General features: G+C 42.4%; 1 protein-coding gene across 6 annotated transcripts in view; it reads left to right on the forward strand.

Annotated features, from left to right (window-relative positions):
• The first annotated feature begins 15970 nt into the window (after positions 1–15970).
• HLTF (helicase like transcription factor) overlaps positions 15971–20517 on the forward strand; it is a 54506-nt gene continuing 49959 nt past the window's right edge. For 4 of the 6 annotated variants that reach the window (XM_016185999.2, XM_016186000.2, XM_016185998.2 and 1 more), the window contains exons 1-2: positions 15971–16199; positions 17508–17715. In XM_016185999.2, coding sequence (XP_016041485.1) covers positions 16180–16199; positions 17508–17715 — 228 coding nt within the window. In that variant the 5' untranslated portion in view covers positions 15971–16179. The remainder of the gene's footprint in view (positions 16200–17507; positions 17716–20517) is intronic. The other 2 variants (XM_060197542.1, XM_016186001.2) reach the window with 1 other exon arrangement.

The raw sequence follows: 20517 nt of genomic DNA on the forward strand, positions 1-20517 counted from the left end.
CCAGTTATCTGATGGTTTCTTACAACACTTGCCTTTTTATTTTTTATTTTTGGACTCAGTCCAAATGTCTTTGACCTAGCTCAGACTTTTTAAATGGTTGGACAGCTTTATTTTAGAAATGACTCCACAAACGTCAGCTTTGCACACTGAGTGGTGCTGAGGGATTCAGGTGAGGATGGTTTATGTTAGAAAAACCTGCATTAAAAAAAAAAAACATTAAAAAAAAACAAACCTGCCCATTCAGTGAAGTCACAGCGGCTTCTCTATTCCCTTTCATAAACCTGCATTAAAAAAAAAAAAAACATTAAAAAAAACCTGCCCATTCAGTGAAGTCACAGCGGCTTCTATATTCCCTTTCATTTCATTCCATTTTCCATGGGACACTTAAGCTGACAGATTGCAGTAGACCCTGGAAATAATTACTAGATCTGCTGAAAAACTTACAATAATGAAAAAAAATTACACGAGCTTGTGGCTTTTCCTTTTAAGTTGTTGCCAGTTCTGTGCTGTAATTGATAGCTACATGGAATTAATTATATTTCACATTTAATTAGAGATACGGGGGCCAAGCAGTGGCAAACTCAGTAGAGCACACACTTTCCCATGCACAAGGTCCTGGGTTCAAGCCACCATTCTCTACCTGCAAAGGGGAAGTTTCACTAGCAGTGAAGCTAGCAGTGAAGTGTCTGTGTCTTCCCCTGTTTCCCCCTTCACTCTCAGTGTCTCCTTATCTTTTCCCTCCCACCCCCAAATATTAGGGGCATGGAAGGTGACACAACAAGTATGTGCCTTGTGTGTCTTAAGATCTGATTCTACACCTGGCATGACATGAGAGCACCCAGGATAGAGATAAAAGGAATTTCATGGATGGTAGGGTGGTGTTTGGTGTCTTGCTCTCAAAATAAAGTCTGTATATGCTATGCATATGCGCACACAATAGCAGTGCTGGGCAGCATTCTTGGGCCCTGGTTTTAATTCTTTTTTTTTTTTTTAATTAAGGAAATAATGACTTGCAAGCCAGTTGTCACATGAGTACATTCTTACCTGCTTATGGTAGTTATCTGCCTACCATTCCCACTGACAACTGGAGTCTTCTTCCCCCATCAAGCAATGGGTCTCCAGGACCCTCTCAACCTTTTCTCCCAGCCCCTACTTATTTTGAGCTTCATCCTGTGTTTTCCCTTTTGTTCCTTGTTTCTAAAGTTATACCCATTAAGTGACAGTATGTGTCATCCACCCTTCTCCTTCTGGCTTATCTCCTGGAGTAATATTATTTCAAGTTCCATCCAAGATGTGGAAAAGGAGATTACATCATTTCTTTCTTATTTGTTTTAAAAGTAATTCCTTTTGAAAACAATATTTTAGTTACTTTATTTTAATGAGAGAGATACCAAGAAAGATAACACTGCTCAGCTCTGACTTACAGTGGTGCTGGGGATTGAACCTGAGACCTCACAGCCTCAGGTATGAGACCTCAGAGCCTCAGGTATGAGATAGCAAAATTAAAATTTATCCTGTTTTCCATGAGGATTGGACCAATTTACATTCTCACCAGCAGGGTCGAAGGGTTCCTTTTCCCTCCCACATCCTTACATTTGTTTTTGTCCTTTAAAAAATTTTATTTGTAAAATTACAATTTTGCTATCTCCCCAGCCCAAGAGTCATCATTTCTTAAAGATGAGTAGTATTCCAGTATTCATTTATTTATTTATACCGGGACACTGCTCAACTCTGGCTTATAGTGATGCTGGGCATTGAACCTGGAACTTCCGGAGCTTCAGCCATAAAAGTCTTTTGCATGACCATCGTGCTATCTCTCCAGCTTTCATTCCACAACTTTCTTAACTGCGCATGTCATTGGGCATCTGAGTTGCTTTCTTGCTTGAGTTATTAAAAATTGTGTTGCTATGAACATAGATACACATAAACCTCGTCTGACAGGTGTTCCTTGTTTTCTTTGGATAATTGCTGGTTCATAAGATATGTCTTTTTCTAATGTTCTGAGATATCTCTAATCTGTTTTCCATGAGGACTGGACCAATTTACATTCGCACCAGCAGGGTAGAAGGGTTCCTTTCCCTCCCACATCCTTACTCACATTTGTTTTTGTCCTTTAAAAAAAATTATTTATAAAATGGAAATATTGACAAGACCATAGGATAAGAGGGGTACAATTCCACACAATTCCCACCATCAGAACTTCGTGTCTCTTTCCCTCCCTTGATAGCTTTCCTATTCTTTATCCCTCTGGGAGTATGGGCCCAGTGTCATTGTGGGATGCAGAAGGTGGAAGGTCTGGCTTCTGTAATTGCTTCCCCGCTGAACATAGGCATTGGCAGGTCAATCCATACTCCCAGCCTGCCTCTCTCTTTCCCTAGTGCAGCAGGGCTCTGGGGAGGCGGGGCTCCTAGACACATTGATGGGATCATCTGCCCAGGGAAGTCAGGTTGGTATCATGGTAGCATCTGGAACCTTGTGGCTGAAAAAAAAGTTAAGATATAAAGCAGAGCAGATTGTTGAAGGATATTGCAGATGAGGATTTGGAGTCTCTGTTTCGGAAAAAGCTAGTAGGTCTATTTTAGGTATATTCCAAGGGTCCATGACTTTACTAATTTTTGCCAGAGCCAGACTGCTAACATATAGGTGAGCTAAATGTATTGTCTGGGGAGATGGTGTTAGAGTTGGAAATGGGACTGGAAGCTGGATCCAGGCAGAGAGTAACTCCCAGATATGGGAAAAGTATATAAATATTGTTAACTGTAAATCCCATCGATTTGATCTGGGGCCCATATTCAGCACATGAGCGTATGTAACCTCTGCATCCCTGTAGGTCTGAGCTCACATTTTGTGGTCATGGCTAGCAACATTCCAGGCTGCACTAATTTCAGGACCCATCTTCCTCAGGTGATAGGTAGAGTATGTTATTCAACCTCTCTTCAGAGAAAAGAACATTCCCTACCATTGCTGATCCACATTGAGGACACGGTCCAATAGGGGCCCACAAAGGGGTCCATTATGTTGTTCCTGATGGAGATGACCAGTGATGTTTCTGTCCTATTTTTTTTTTAAAGGGTGGGAGTTTTTAATTTTTTTTTTACCTTTATTGAATAGAGACAGCCAGAAATTGAGAGAAAAAGGAGATAGAGAGACACCTGCAGCCCTGCTTCACCACTTGCAAAGCTTTCCCCCCTGCAGGTGGGGACCAGGGGCTTGAACCTGGGTCCTTGTGCACTGTTAACATGTGCGCTCAACCAGGTGCGCCACCACCCAGCCCCTCTGTCCTTTTAATGTATAACATTCTCACAGGTGTAAAGTGGCCTTTCGTTGTTGTCTTTATTTGCATTTCTCTGGTAATAAATGACTTTGATCTTTTCTTGTCTATTAGTTATCTAGATATCTTCTTTGGTAAATATTCTGTTCAATGCCTTCTCCCTATTTTTTCTCCTGTTTTCCTACTGAGTTTTATGGACCCTTTATGTGTTTTGGCTACTAGCCCTTTTACCAATGTATGATGTGTAAATGTCTTCTTACATTCCATTGAGTGTTCCTTTCTGTTCTTTTTTTTCTTTCTTACTCTTTTTTTTTTGGTGATAGTTCCCTTTACTGTTTCAGTTTGATGTCGTCCTCTCATTTTATTTTTTGATTTTGCTTTCCTTCCTTGCTGTTGGACTTGCTTCTTCGAAGATCTTTCTGAAACAAACATCCTGGAGTGTTGTACCATTGTTTTCTTCTATGTATTTGATGGTGTCTAATGTAATGTTCAAATCTTCATTCATCTGGAGTTGACTTTTGTGCATGGTGACATATAGTGGTTCTGTTTCACCCTTCTGCACATTTAAACCCAATTTTCCCCATACCACCTGCTGAAAAGACTCTCCTTTTTCTATTTAATGTCCTTCTTCTTCTTCTTCTTCTTCTTCTTCTTCTTCTTCTTCTTCCTCTTCCTCTTCCTCTTCCTCTTCCTCTTCTTCTTCTTCTTCTTCTTCTTCTTCTTCTTCTTCTTCTTCTTCTTATACTTCTTCTTCTTCTTCTTCTTCTTCTTCTAGTGTTTGCCCTTCTTCCGTAGCCAGTCAACAGCGTCAGGTTGAAAGCTGTCAGGAGCTGCTTGTTGCTGGCTTTGAAAGTGACTGGGATCCAATTGGATTCAGTCGGCTAGGAAGGATCGTCAGTTTCCCCAATGAATGGGTACTCACGGGATGCACCACGAGAAGGTCGATCCAATGCATTTAATGTCCTGGGACCCCATATCATAAATTAGTTTTCCAAAGGTGTGGGACCTTATTCCTGGGCTCTCAATTATATTCCATTCATCTGTATGTCTATTTTTTGTTCCAGTACCATACAGTTTTGAGGTCAGAAATTATATTTTCTCCATTTTTGGTTCTTTTTTCATTCTGTTTATTTATTTATTTATTTATTTATTTATTTTATTTTATTTTATTTTATTTTATTTTATGAGGGTGGGGAGATATGTACCAAAGAACCTCCCCAATCTGGCATGTGTGGTGCTAGGGATTGAGCACAAGGATTCATAGAGGTGAGTTCAGCACTTTGCTTCTGGAATCATTTCTCTGGCCACTACAGTTTTATTATTATTTTTAATAAAAATACTTTAACAATTCACAAAAGAAAATATTAGATTCAACATTAAATACCCATAATCCCACCATTATGGGTACTATTGGTTGTATCCAAAGGTAGAACTATTGTAGAGTATCTGGGACTTTTTCCTTCTAGTCTCTGGTGTGTTCTCTCTCAGAGTCAATCTTGAGGTTCTCATTTTGCATTTTCTACCACCTTAACTCAATAACATAAGCACTGTAATGGTACAAAACCTTTTCACAAACATCTTTTTGAATGATTGGATAACATTTTATCTTGTGTACTTTTCAGCCATTGCAATTAAACACTGAGACTTATACCAGACCACTTGTGGCACTCCATATCTGTTTGCTACTTCTTCTATGGAAATAAATTCATTGTTGGGCATTCCAGGATCCAACTAGAGACTACATCCCCCAGCCTCCCTGGTTGGAGGGGAAACCATACATATTACTATTTATTTATTTATTATTTATTTGCTTATTTTTGAATAGAGACAAAGAGAAACTGAGGGGGGGGAAATAGAAAGTGATGAGAAAGTCACCTGAAGCATTGCTTCACCACTTGTGATGCCACCCTCTGCAGATGGGAACCAGGGGCTTGAACCTGGGTCTTCGCACATAGTGCACTTTACCAAGTGTGCCACCACCTAAAAAATGTATTTATTTACTTATTTTTATCTGAGTACTGTTCCACTCTGGCTTGTGGTGGTACAAGGGATTGATCCTGGGACTTCAGAACCTCAGTCCTGGAAAGTCTTTTGCATAACCATTATGCTATCTCCTCTACCTTTATGGGTTACTTATAAGAACTGTGATTAGACGTGATGTATGCAACCTCCCTGTCATTTGCTTAAGATTAGGCCACTTGCCTTGGACTCATTTTTTTTTCTCCTTTCTGAGTGTTAGGACACAGAAGAGACGGAAACATAGTATCAGTCATACAGATGAGAGTGACACTCCAGGGACAAGTAGAACCACAAGAACCTTTGTCTCTGACCTTGTGTAGTTGATCTCATCAGGACTTGCCTGAATTGCACTTTATTAGGTTAGACTGTCACAGTTAGACTTACAGTCAAAAGGACAAGCTTTATTAAAGCATTGTATATTCACTGGGAACCCTAGACCAAGTTCTGCTATCTAAAAAAAAAAAATTTTTTTTTGAAGTGTACTAGGGAATTTGTGGCCCACAAACAGTAACTTGGGTTATGAATAGCAACCAAATTACCTTTTTTTTTTTTTCCTCCAAGGTTATTGTTGGGGCTTGGTGACAGCACTAGGAATCTGCCTCTCTTGGTTGCCATGGTTTCTATTTTATTGGATAGGACAGAGAGAAATTGAGAGAGGAGGGGGAGTCCAGGAGAGAGAAAGATAGACACCTGCAGACCTGCTTCATCACTTGTGAAGTGTTCTCTCTGCAGGTGAGGAGCCCGGGCCTGGAGCCGAATCCTTGCACGTACCCTTGGCTTAGAATTGTGTGCTTAACCAGGTGTGCCACCACCTTGGCCTTGGAAACAACTATCTAGGTTTGCTTTGTCTTTCTGTTGAGTCAGCACTGTGAATAGACTCAGACTTGGAAGAAATTCAAATTGGTGTTGATCAGTGTATTTTAATTTTAATTAATGTGTTTGTTCTTTTTAAAGTAGATATATCCTTTTTATTCTGCTTATTTGTTATGTAGAAACAGAGAGGAATCAAGAGGGAAGAAGATAGAGTGGGGGAGAGAGAGGAAGAGTCCTGAGTCTTGCCTCCCAGCTTATGAAGCTTCTCCCTGCCAATGGGGACTGAGTCCTTGTGCACTGTAAGGTGTGCACTCAACCACACATTGGTCTCTTATTATTATCATATTTTATTTTAGCTTTATCAGAGCATTTTAAATCTCTGGTTTTTGATGGTGTGGGGAATTGAACCAGGTATCTCAGGGCCTCAGACTTGATAGTTTTGTGCATACTATCTCCCCTACCCTGTGTTTTTATTTTTGTTATTATTATTTTATTTATTTATTTATTTTAACCAAAGCATTGCTTAGCTCTGGCTTATGGCAGTGCCAGAATTTAACCCGGACCTCTAAGCCACAGGCATGAAAGTCCTGATAGTGTATGTATAAATTCCTAGATATTTCTACACAAAATGTTGCTGTTTCATGCACAGGCATTTATAATTATTTATCAGGAAACTAAAGCAAGTTTCAACAAAGATTTAATGGAAAGATGCTCTAATCAAGGAGAATTTGATATAAAATAATGAGATTCTGCAGAAGTGAGGTCAGAAAAGGGAAGTGGGGGAGTCGGGCGGTAGCACAGCAGGTTAAGCGCACTTGGCGCAAAGCGCAAGGACCCGTGCAGGGATCCCAGTTAGAGCCCCGGGCTTCCCACCCCTGCAGGGGAGTCGCTTCACAAGCGGTGAAGCAGGTCTGCAGGTGTCTATCTTTCTCTCTCCCTCTCTGTCTTCCCCTCCTCTCTCCATTTCTCTCTGTCCTATCCAACAACGATGACATCAATAACAACAATAATAACTACAACAATAAAACAAGGGCAACAAAAGGGAATAATAAATAAATATTTTTTTAAAAAGAAAGAAAAGGGAAGTGGGGGAGACAGTTGTCAGGGGGAGGGGGCCAAGGGACTTAAGTGTGTGTATGTGTGGGGGGGGAATATTGGTGCTTTGGTCTTGAGGAACAGAAATGCCTATCATGAAGAAATGTGAAGTTGTACCACTTGAAACATACAGCCTTGTAAATCAATCTTGCCTCAAGACAAATTAGAAGAAAGAAAGGAAACATTTGGCAAATTGGAGGATTTGGTAGCAGGTGCAAGTCATAGACCTGCTGCAGAGAAAGCCTGCAAGAAATTCTCCAAGAGCCCTCTGTGCTGTAGCGGGTCCGGTATTGTGAAGCCAGCATGATGTAACTAGAAGTTGCTCGAGGAGGACCTAGGTGTGTGTGTGTGGGGGGGGGGTTAGAGTGTTATGCGGAAAACTGAGTAATGTTATACATGTACCAATTACTGGATTTTACTGTTGACTGTAAACCATAATCCCCCCAATGAAGAAGAGGAGGAGGAGGAAGAAGAGGAGGTGGAAGGGGAAAGAGAAGGGGAAGAAACAATCAAATCATTAAAAAATTTGAAACATCTTTTTTAGAAGAAGAAATTGTTTGAAATTGTCTTATGTATGATGCCACTGGTGGTACACTCGGTTTAGTGTACATATTTCCTTGCGCAAGAAGCCAGGCTCAGGCCCCAATCCCCACCTGTAGGCAGGAAGCTTCACAGTAGTGAAGCAGTGCTGCAGGTGTCTCTCTGTCTCTCTCCTCTCTCTCTCTTGCCTTCAGGGTTATTGCTGGGGCTCAGTGCCTGGACCACCAATCCACTGCTCCTGTGGCCATTTTTTCAAAAAAAAAATTGGGGGGGGGGGGTAGGACAGAGAGAAATTGAGAGGGGAGGGGAAGATAGAGAGGGAGAGAGAAAGATAGATATCTGCAGACCTGCTTCACCTCTTGTGCTTGAACCAGGATCCTTGTGCTTCATACTATGTGTGCTTAACCTGGAGTGCCACTGCCCAGCTCCCTCTCTCTCCTGCTCCATCTCCCCTTCCCTCGCAGTTTCTCTCTATCCTATCGAATAAAATAATAATAATAATAAAATAATTAAATTTATTTTAAAAAGTTCCATAAAACCTCATTCTTGAGGACATGATATTCTATAAGAATACTCTGCCAATGTATGTCGTTACTTCAGTTTTCTGCTCCCACCTAATTGTTTTTTTCCAAAGCATTGCTCAGCTCTGGCTTACAGTGCAGGGGATTGAACCTGGAACGTCAGAACCTCAGGTATGAGTCTTTTTGCATAACCTTTATACTAGCTACTCTACCCACTTATTTTTACAAATTAGTCATCAACTTTACCCATGCTTTCTAAAATGTCTGTAGTTATAGTCAAACAAGTGGGTTTTCGCATTGTTCTTTTTTTTTAAATTTTATTTTTTTCCCCTTTTGTTGCCCTTGTTGTTTATTGTCATTGTTGTTGTTGTTATTGCTGTTGTTGTTGTTGGAAAGGACAGAGAGAAATCGAGAGAGGAGGGGAAGACAGAGAGGGGAGAGAATGATAGACATCTGCAGACCTGCTTCACCGCTTGTGAAGCGACCCCCCTGCAGGTAGGGAGCTGGGGGCTCGAACCGGGATTCTTATGCCAGTCCTTGCACTTTGCACCATGTGTGCTTAACCCACTGTGCCACTGCCCGGCTCCCACATTGTTATTTTCTTCTATTTTCAGTCCCATTTTTTTCCCTTTATGGGGGGGGGGGATTAATGGTTTACAATCGACAGTAAAATGCAGTAGTTAGTACGTGTGAAATATTTCTCAGTTTTCAGCATAACACTCTAGCCCCCCAACCCCCATCTATGTCCTCCTCCACCATCAGGTTCCCACACTCTCCTCCACCCCAGACTCTTTTACTTTGGTGCAATACACCAAATCCAGTCCAAGTTCTGCTTTGTGTTTTCCCTCTCTGCTCTTATTTCTCATTATCTGTCCATGAATGAGATCATCCCATGTTCATCTTTCTCTTTCTGGCTGTTCTCACTTAACATGATTCCTTCAAGCTCCATCCTAGATGAGGTGAAGAAGGTGAATTCATTATTCTTAAGAGTTGAGTAGAATTCCAGATTGTATATACATCACAACTTTCTCAGCCACTCATCTGTTGTTATGCATTGTTCTTTCTCAAAATACCATTTTATCATTTTATTGGTGGCTTGATGGTTTGTAGTGTAGTTGTTGGCATTTGGATACAAGTCCTCATCTCCCTGGGATGGGTGTCTGCAAAACACTCTCACTCAGCTTGGGTCCTTTCTCACCACCATGCACCAGGACCCCAAAGCAGCCTGCATCCCTTCCCTTCTCTTCCTCCAGAGTCTTTGACTTTGTTGTGATACACCACACCCAGTCCAAGTTTCACTTTGTGTTTTCCTTTTCTGTGCCTGTTACATTGTTCTTTTTAAAGAATGTGTGAGGGAGAGAAAGAGCTGAGCACCTCTCTGGCATTTGTATTGCTGAGGGTTGAACCCCGAGACTCATGCATGCAAATCCTATGTGCCACCCTTACCCTTAGCTGCAATAAATTTAATCTGTTAGTGTAACGCCACTTTGAGGTTTCTCTGTCTCTCTCACCTTTGATTTTCATGTGATGTGTCTTTGTATATTTTCAGCTGTAAGGTTAAATTATGTGAAATGAGGGGAATACTACAATTCTGAACCAAAAATGTTGATTTTGATTATATGTTTCTAGGGTAAATCAATCCTCAGGGATGATGAAGACAACCATGTTGTTTCCTTGTGCTTATTTTGAGATCTTTCAACTATGCCGAGGGTCTTTCAACTATGCCAAGGAAAGAAATCTAAAGTGGCAATACTTATTTTGCAAATACGTAGGAAAGTAACAATCTGTTAATAGCATGACAATAGTATTTCTGAGGTTTGTGTGAATTCTCCTCCTCTCCCTCCTTCTTCTTTTAATCATCAAAGCTTCACCACTTTGGGTTAATTTTTTCAGATAGGTAGGTAGATAGGGAGAGAGACACTCTACGGCACTGTATCTTTCTCCAGTGCAGTAGAGACTGAACTTGAACTGGGGTCACACACATGGCAAACAGAGAAGCACCCAGATGAGACGAGCTATTTTCCTGATCATGTGTGTGGTATTTGGTGTTGGGGGTGCGTGGGTAATAGTAGGACTGGAAATATATTAGGACGTAAGTCAGTTATGAGGGGTGAAAGCTTATGGCCAAGATATCCTATTTTGTTCTAGATTTTGTTTTGTTATATATTACATTGCTTTAGTTTTAAACCTTTTCGGGCAGAGGCAATATCCACTAAAGAAGGCTCTTTTTAAATTTTTAAAAAATGTCTATTTATTAATTCCCTTTTGTTGCCCTTGTTTTTTATTGTTGTTGTAGTTACTATTATTGATGTTGTTGTTGGATAGGACAGAGAGAAATGGAGAGGGGAGAGGAAGACAGAGAGGGGGAGAGAAAGATAGACACCTGCAGAGCTGCTCCTGGGGTAGATGGTAGATGGCAGGACTGATAACTTACTTGCTGGGGCTGGTGATGCAGCCGGGGTTCAATCCTGACACCACATTGGAGTGCCATAGCAGGGAAGGCTCTACCTTTCTCTCCTGAAAAAAAAAATGAAAAAGTTTGTTTGGAATCTATGATTTGTGGAGTTACACATTTTACATATAAGCATCAATAAATTAGAAATTTAATTATATTCTGACATTAAGATTTCATCTGCTCATGAACTTGAGTCTTATAATTTCTGACTTTATTACACCAGGGGGTGAACTTCTCAGAAAAAAAATCTACTCAAATGTGTTGTTTCCTTTGAATTTGAAAATTTGTTTGATGCTTTTTTGACTATTTGAAATGCATGCCAAATCTCAATTTTAGGGTTAAGCTATTATCAGATACTTTGTTGAACTGTGACGATGACTGAAAAGTGATGTACTCATATAGTATAGTTTCTCACATTAAAAAGATAGAACTTTTGGTCTTTTCAGTTTTTTTACCAAGAAAAGAGGCAGAAAAATATTTACCAGTCTTTGTGGTGCTCACTAAAATAGAAAGGACTTTGGTCATGGTCATGACAGGAAATAATTCTATGGTTAAGAATGATGGTTTCCTGAAGTTAGGGAAAGAATCTTAGGCAGGAAGCCAGAGGGGTGGCGTGGGGGTGAGCCAGATCCCAGGCAGACCTGAAGCTTCTGCAATGCTGGTCAGTCCACTGTGTAGGATCACTTAGCGAGTCAAGGTCTAAAGGAGGAAGAAACAATTATCTCCTGGGAAAGGCCTGTGTAATCTGGAAGAGCACAGATTTCTCAGAGTGGGAGTTGGGATTAGTGTCTCCTGGTTCTTGAAACAAATCAGTTTATTTCAAGGACATGCACCTGTGACAATGACTGGTTTGTGGAAACAGTGTTGTTCTGTTTATTTAGGAATCGCCCTAGCTATTCACCACCAGGAACTCAGCTTCCATCAGCCATATTCCTTCCCAAGCATTTGGAGACTCTTTAGATAATAGCTATTACAGCAACAAAAATAATGATAAGGGCTTTTACTGAATACTTCATTTAAGGTAGGCCCTTGATAGTCTTGGTTTATTTAACTGCAGAGAATTTTCCTTACTATTCATTTTACATTATTTCTTCTGTCCTGTCAGTTGTGACTGAACACAAATCCTCCCCCCCCCACCCCCCTCCCCCGGATCTGTCAGGGTTTGATTCAGTGTAGGCAAATTCAACTGTAGGGGCTGGGTGGTGGCACATCTGGTGGAGCACACACATTACAGTGTTCAAGGACCTGGGTTCAGGCCCCTGGATCCCACCTGCAGGGGGGAAGCTTCACAAGTGATAAAGCAGTGCTGCAGGCCTCATTCTCCCTCTCCCCCCATTCCCTTTCAATTTCTCTCTAGCTTTATCCAAAATAAATAATTAAATAAAAAGAAAAAAATTCAATTGTAAATAACAAAGTTACAAAACATGTCATTCTTATCACTTGTTTTGTCTTCTCTGATTAACTTTTTTAATAGTGTAGAAATAATATTGTACCAGTGTGAACTTTGATTTTGATTTATAGGCTGTGATTATGGATGCTGTTAAAAATAAACAGGGTAAGGGTATGAGGGAACTTTTTGCATTCATTTTGCAGCTTTTTTGTAAGCCTAAAATTAGAAACACAAAGTTGTAAAATCTTAAAATGTACATCAACTTATTTCATGTTTAATTATAGTTTTAAAAAAAGTAGTACATCTTAAATAAAAAATAAATAAATAAATAATAATAAAATAAAATAAAAATAAAAAAGTAGTACATGTTCAAAATAGACACTTTTTTACATACTTCTCAGCAAAAAAAAAAAATAGAAATTCCCTAATTTAACCAATAAGAGGTAGCTGTTATAAATAGCTAGAGTAAATTCACTGCAGTGGAGGTATATTAATTTCAGTCACTTAACTTTGCCAAGAAAACACTTTATATTTCCTTATTGGTATTAATTTTCTTAAACCTTTAGTTTGCTTGCTAGGAAATAACTTCATCTAGCCAATCCCAGCACAGCCATTCAGTCATTTTAAGGTTTAAAGGCAATTAGGAGGTCAAGTGGTGGTGCAGCCGGTTAAGCACACATGTTACATGTACAAGCTCCTTCTCCCCACCTGCATGGAGGGAGCTTCATGAACAGTGAAGCAGGTCTGCAGGTGTCTGACTCTCCCTCTCTCTATCTCCTCCTCCCCTCTCAATTTCTCTCTGTCTTATCAACTAAAGAAAAAAAAATGACCAGAGAGAGCAGTGGATTGGTCATGCAGGCACAGAACACCAGCCATAACCTTGCTGCCAAATAAAATAGAAAAAAGGCAGTTAAAGTTTAGCTTCCAAATTAGCCCCCCACCCCCAAGAAAAAGCAACACTTTTGTTCAACAATTTGTTTGGCTTCGTATGTTAACTCGTAAGTCACCAGGTTCCAGATGTCATCAGGATGCCGGCCAGGCTTCCCTGGACTGAAGACCCCACCAACGTGTCCTGGAGCTCCGCTTCCCCAGAGACCCACCCTACTAGGGAAAGAGAGAGGCAGACTGGGAGTATGGACCGACCAGTCAACGCCTATGTTCAGCAGGGAAGCAATTACAGAAGCCAGGCCTTCCACCTTCTGCAACCCACAATGACCCTGGGTCCATGCTCCCAGAGGGATAGAGAATGGGAAAGCTATCAGGGGAGGGGGTGGGATATGGAGATTGGGTGGTGGGAATTGTGTGGAGTTGTATCCCTCCTACCCTATGGTTTTGTTAATTAATCCTTTCTTAAATAAAAAATTAAAAAAAAAAGAAGCTGCAAAACTTAGCTTGGGCTTATGGTGGTATAGAGGCTTTGAACTTGTGACTCCAGAGCCACAGGCATGAGAATCTATATGCATAGCCATTATGCTATCACCCCTGTCCTTTTCTTGCTCTTCAATTGGCTTATGTTTGGACTCCATTCTTTTGTAGGAACTCATCCTTGAAGGAACTCTTTCCACTTCTCCTTTGGACACCTGCCTCTGGATTCTGTTTGCTACAATCTTGATATAGGGAAGTCTCCAGCCTTCCCAGTGCTGGAGACTCACTGAGGTCTCTAGGATTCTAAAAGTCTACCCATGATCTCCTTAACAGAGCCACCTCATTATCTCAACTTTTTCCCTGCCTTGGCACATTTTTGCTCTTAGATGCTTTCATGAAGCTCTTCAGACTCTTGAGGCTACTTTTTGAAAATCAAGTTACAACTGCCTTTTCTTGTGGCATATATGGACATTTGGCTAGGCTGTCAGTCCCCTTCATGACAACTAAATTGAGTATTACTTCTACGTTCTATTAGGAATTTTACCTTCCAGTCTCTGGAGCATGGCTTCACTATTCCCCCCCCTCCCCCCACCCCCCCCCTGCACTGTCCAACACTGGCTTATGGTGGTGATGACTATTGAACCTGGGACCTTTTCATCCTAGGACATGAAAACCATTTTGCATAACCATTATGCCCTCTTTCCAGTCTGTGAAAAGCAGTCTTCTCCGATCTGGTAGTACTCTGCAAAATATGGAAGACACTGGAGCTACAGATGGATGAAGATGAAAGGAGTTTTATCTCAACTGGGCCAAGAGTCCAGTTAGCATTGGGAACACAAGCACCCGATTGTGAACACTATTGATGATTTATACCCTAAATCTGGGTGGGGGTTGCAGTAAGCATCGATTACAGAATCGAACATTGGGATTGACTAGCTAATTTTAGATGGCAAATTCCAAGGAGGGGTCTGGGGTGTCTAAGGTGGTGGTCTTGAGGGGGGGCACCACTCAGGTTACATATGTGACAGAGCTAGCTTCTTATCTATGGGGTCCACACTTTATAGCAACATGAACAAGTCTGGATATGTCCTGGGTATAACACTCTAATATTTTGACACATATTTTATAGGCACTGTAATACACTTTTAGAAATAGATTTTTCTACCTTTAGCACACAACTTCAACTTAATCATCTTATAAATGAGTATTTTTGATTTCAAGCATACTCTAGTCATATTTTATATATTTTATACAACACACTAATTTCTTCAAACTTCTAAACTAGAGCCTACTAAAACTGAATTACTGGCAATTCCCTCTCATCTGGCTTCATTGTTTTTACATACAAAACATTTTCGATTTGGTCATTTTTCTGGCACATTTCCCAAGAACGTATTTCCAATCTAGGACATATCTCAAAACGAACCGAAAGGCCATTTGCCTTGGGGTACTTGAAGAAAGCAAAATCACTGCAAATCCCTGTTTTCTCGTTCTCCTTCTTCTTTTCTGAAACGTAGCAAATACAAATGCAAACTCAACTCCCACCGAGGGTTCGGGCACAAGAGACCCTGATGATTTCTGGGAATGAACTAATGTCTTTTGTATAAGACATTATTCACTGACCGCCTCTCTAAACCCGCTGATGGAAGTGCAAAAGGGACCTACCATGTCAAGGGCACCTGTCAATGCTGATCATCTTAGTGTTTATCCCCACCCAGCACTTCCCATCTCTGAGCCAGCAGTTCTGTAAATGTCACCAGGAGCCACCTGCCAAGTGGGGCAGCAGCCTTTTCTCATGGCCCTAAGGTGAAGGGTTGGGGAGACATAGATCCTGCACCCGGTTCTCCTGATTTTCCCTGCAAACTTTCGGGGTGCCCTCTGCAACCTGCTGTCCATGCACTTTTCCTGTTTTCTTCTCCTTTCCCTGCATCTAGAAAAAGAAACTTCTTGAAAGGGGTTAAAAGTAGATGTAGAGGCATTTCTTACATGCAAATCGCTATTAAACTCTTTCAAACTGTGTGTGTGTGTGTGTGTGTGTGTGTGTGTGTGTGTGTGTGTGTGTGTTGGGGGGGTTATTCAGTTCCTGTGTGACTTGAACCTGCTGAGGGCAACCACCTGGGGTTCACGAAGAAGAGGAGGGAAAGCAGCTCGTTGGTAGCACCAGAACTCATCAGTCACGGGCTTCATCCAGCAAAAGGTCGCATCACGATATAGCAAGGGGCAGTAAGACTCATGAGGAGTTAAGCCCTTAAGAACAGGGGGTACCTAACTCTGAAGAAGACCCGACACCCAGCGCCCGCTGGCGCTGCCGCGTGTTCTTCCCGCGCGCCTGCCTTGGGGGCGGGGAAGAACCCGGATGGAACCGCCCCTGAAGCTGGGACAACCCCTCCGCCTTTGAATCGCAGCGCGGGGCGGAGTTGTCCCCCAGCCACACTCGGATTGGCTCACGTCCGCAGGCCTCTCTTCTCGATTGGAAGTTGCCCGTGCCAATCATTTAGCGTCACTGGTCTCTCAGATTGTTGCTGGAAGGAGACGACGTCGACGTCTGGCTGGACTCGCGACGTCTTGCCTTTCAGCCGAGCGCTCCTGCGGCGGCGCTCGGGAACCTGTCTCAGGCTTCTTGGCTGCAGGGCCTGGGAAGGAGACGCCTCAAAGCGCCTCAGAACGCTCCGGGCCGCCGCACCGTTCCCTCCTCCCCGCGCTCAGCGCCATGTCTTGGATGTTTAAGAGGTGAAGGGGGGCGGAGGGGTGGGGCGCTAGAGGTAACGGCCTGGCGGCGGCGTCCCCGCATGAACCTGACCTTCTCCGCCCTCCCTGCGCGTTTCCCGGGCGGCCCGAGCCGCTCGTCTCCGGCCTGCGGGCGGCTCGCGGGCGCATCGTCTCGGCTGGAGCGGAGGCTCCCCCGGGGGCGTGTGTGGGGGGAGGCCGGGGCCTGGGGCCGGCTCGGGCGCGCCCGGCCGCGGGGGGTGGGAGATGGGGGCCGACGGCTGCGACTTGAAACGCCACCCTCCACCCGCCCCCCCCACCCCCACCCCGGAGCCGGGATCCCGACGACCGGTGCTTTTTCTTCCCCCCGAAACCCGTTAGTTAGGTCCCGCTGTGCGCTGGGCGTTGTGCTTCTAGAAGAAAGGGCCGTGCAGATGTGCAGGGTCCCCCCGGCGGCCGCTCACCGGTTTTGTGTGCATGCACGGACGTGCCAGATATTTGCGAAGCAGCCCAAAGGGGGGAGCAGGCGCGATGTCCCGGGGGGGGGGGAGAAAAGAAAAGAAAAAAAAACAACGAAAGGGGGAAATCGCGACCTGCAGCTCTTAGAATAGGAACTTCCTGAAAGCCCCTTCCAGTCACTGCCCCCCCCCCCCCATTAATTTCTTTTCACTGACCCCACTGGCTTGCAGCCCATCCTGAAACAATTGTCCGTCCCTTAGGGCGCTGGAGGAGGTTACCCCACACCAATGGCGGGGGGAGGGGGGTGGTTGGTGGTTGAGGCCAGCTTTCCATGATGGCAGGGCTTGGATACCTGCAGCACATACGGGTCTTGTGTGTTCCGAGGGATGTTGATAATGGACACTGGATGCATTGTGGACACCAGCTGTTTAGATTAAAAAAACAAAACAAAAAACAACGCAAATAGGTTTTTCTCCGTGCAAGTCTTTTTTTAAGCTCCATCTCTAGGGAAAAGTGGGCGTGCAACTATCGTTAGAGACTTCACATGCATTTCAATCTGAATATGCGATGGTCACTAGGAAAAAAGGTTGGTGACCACCGCTCCGAAGTGGGGGTTTTTGTTTTGAATAGCTGTGGGTACAGGAGAGGCATTGCTGCACAGTCTGGGCTTCCTGAAACTTTTCTCCCTCACTGCAGTGGATGCTTTCCCTAGACTGTGTATGGTAATTCTTCCATGGGATTTCATTTGTTGAAATAGAGTCAGAGCCAACACCTGACTTATGATTGTGGTGTGTTTGTTTGAGAAAATATCTGGCTAAATAAATACTGCTCACCCCCTACACCTCCCACCCCCTGCCCCTTTCTTTTTAACAGAGATCCTGTTTGGAAGTATTTGCAGACTGTCCAATATGGAGTCCATGGAAATTTCCCCCGCCTCTCCTATCCAACTTTCTTTCCCCGGTTTGAATTTCAAGATATTATCCCTCCAGATGACTTCCTAACTAGTGATGAAGAACTCGATTCAGTATTGTTTGGAACTCTGAGAGGTCATGTCGTTGGACTACGGTATTACACAGGAGTGGTGAGTAGATAATAATAATTTGGTAGTGAGTTAAAATGTGACATTTATGATGTTCACCTGGGAAGTTAGAATTAGGAGGTAATGTATGCAGTTAATGCTTACTTAAGTTTTCTGTTGAGTTAGTGCGAGGCAAGAAACAGCAGCTGTCTTTTAACTAAATAGTAATACCATGACTTTTATGTTTTTATCCTACTTACAATATAAAAAGCATTTTTTCCAGTCTTATTTGATTACTAAAAATAATCTGCTGTGTTTCCCCTCTTAAAAATACTCTTTGACTGATAGATGAGGGAAGAGGAGAGAGAATCAGAGCATCACTGGTGCATATGGGATGCCGGGGATTAGAACACAGGACTTTTTGCTCACAGCTGCAACTACCCTCAGTGGCACCTCCTGGGCCACTGTTGTCTCTTTGTATCGCTGAATAACCTGAAGTCTTGGGAGCTTAAATAATAAGCTTACAAAGCACACAAGTATTATGTGGCTCATTTGCGAAGTGACTTCCAAATTCACTGTTTTCTCTGTTGCTTCCTTCAGCATTTAGAAAAGAAAAAAGTAGCGTACCTGGTGGAGCGCACACACTGCAGTGTGCAAGGACCGAGGTTTACTCCACTGGTCCCCACCTGCAAGGGGACAGCTTCTTAAGCAGTGAAATGATGGTGCAGGCATCTGTCGCCTTCTCTGTGTCCTCATTCCCTCTCAGCTTCACTCTGTCTCCATCTAAAATAAAAACATCCAAATATGTTTAAAATATTAATTTTCTAATCAGTGAGAGGAGAGAAGACCTCAAGAATCAGTGTATGACTCTGGCTCAAGCAATGCCAGGGTGGGAACCTAGGACCTCATGCTGGAGAATCCAGTGCTTTATCCACTGTGCCACCTCCCACTCTGCGCACTCAGCACAGTCCTGTACACTGATATGTATGTATTTATGTATGTATTATGTACAGCCACATGCATATACATACATAAAGTTATTGACGGTCTTCGCTGCTCCAGGCTGACTAGAAGAAGGTGGTGCAGTTGGTTAAGTGCACATCGTACTAAGCACAAGGTCCCACGTTCAATCCCCTGGCTTCCACCTGCAGGGGGATGCTTCACAAGCGGTGAAGCAGGTCTGCAGGTATCTCTTTCTCTCTCCATCTCTATTAACCCCTTCCCTCTCAATTTCTCTTTGTCTCCAATGATTTCCTCACCACCAGACCTTTCCTTTTTTGTTCTTGATATTTTAACCTTTAATTCTGAAGTTTTTTTCTTTTCTACAGAAATTTATCCATTCTTATTTCATATTCATTTGCTGTCTTTTTTAGTTGCAACCAGCATTCTTACTGGGGCTTGGTGCCTGCACAACGAATCTGCTATCACTCCTTCCTCCCTCCCTTTCTTCTCCACCTTCTCTTCCTTCTTTTCCCCCTTTATTTGATGAGTCCGAGAAATTGAGAGGTGGGAGGAAGACAGAGGGAGAAAGTGATGCTTGCAGTATTGCTTCATCACTCATGAAGCTTCCTATTTGCAGGTGGAAACTGAGGTCTTGAATCTGGGTACGAAGAATATGTGCAGTCAACCAGGTGTGCCACCACCTGACCCTATACACATTTTCCTATTTCTGATTTGTGCTATTTGTTAAAAATTTTTATTTTCTAAACTATTTCATGCCATTGTGAGATGTTAAATAATGTTATTGATCCTGGTACAATGACTGTTAACTGATCTTAGGATACTTTGTACAACATTGCAAATAGAAATGTAGGTGGATTAAAAACAGTTACTTAATATTATTTTCAAAATGCATATTAATTCTGTAAGTAGTATATATTCAGTATTTTTAAATGCTAAGAGGAAAAGCACTAATGAGGTCTAGAAGGTGGTGAAGTTGATAGAGCATTGAGCCTGTAAGCATGAAGTCTTGTGTTGTGTCCATGGTAATGTGGCAATATATGCATTAGAATGACACTCTGGTTCCTTATCCCCCCATATAAATAAAATAATAAAGTTACTTATAAAAAAAAGAATTACATTACAGTTTATCAATTTATAACTCTTACTGTCTCTTCCAATTCATAACTCTGTCTTCCATACTTTACTCTGAATGTTTGATTAAACTGGGCTCATTTTCTGTATGCAACACTGAGATCATATTATATCTATTAGTCATCAACATTCTCTTTAGTAAAGAGAAAAAGAAAAATAATTGAGTTCATGAGATAGCTAGTGCTATCCTGTGTCCTCTCCTCCACTTTCTACTCCCTAGTTCTCCTCCATCTCTTCCTCTCATCCCCCTCCTCTCCCCCCTCCTCCTCTTCACTGGAGCACTTTTCAGCTCTGACTTATGATGGTAACTGGGATTGAATATGAAACCTTGGAGTCTCTTGACATGAAAGTCTTTTGCAAAATGATGGTGCTGCCTCCCATCCCCTGACACTGCATTAAAAAAAAAAAAAAAAAAAAAACGAGGAGAAGGAAAGGAGTAAAGTCAGGCTTGTTTAATCCTTTAGTTTTTTTTTTTTTGTGTGTGTTCATGGTCTTTTACTGCTATAGTTTATATCTGTTAACAAATAGCCTGCATTTGTCTCAGAGACGGCAACTGGATGCTTTTGCTCGTATGTACAATATAAAGAATTAAAACATGAATTTTTTTTTTTTTTAAGAAAGGAGACATTAACAAAACCATAGGGTAGGAGGGGTACAACTCCACACAATTCCTGCCACCCAATCTCCATATCCCACCCCCTCTCCAATAGCTTTCCCATTCTCTATCCCTCTGGGAGCATGGACCCAGGGTCATTGTGGGTTGCAGAAGGT

Source organism: Erinaceus europaeus, chromosome 9 (assembly GCF_950295315.1).
Source record: "Erinaceus europaeus chromosome 9, mEriEur2.1, whole genome shotgun sequence".
Lineage (NCBI taxonomy): Eukaryota > Metazoa > Chordata > Mammalia > Eulipotyphla > Erinaceidae > Erinaceus > Erinaceus europaeus.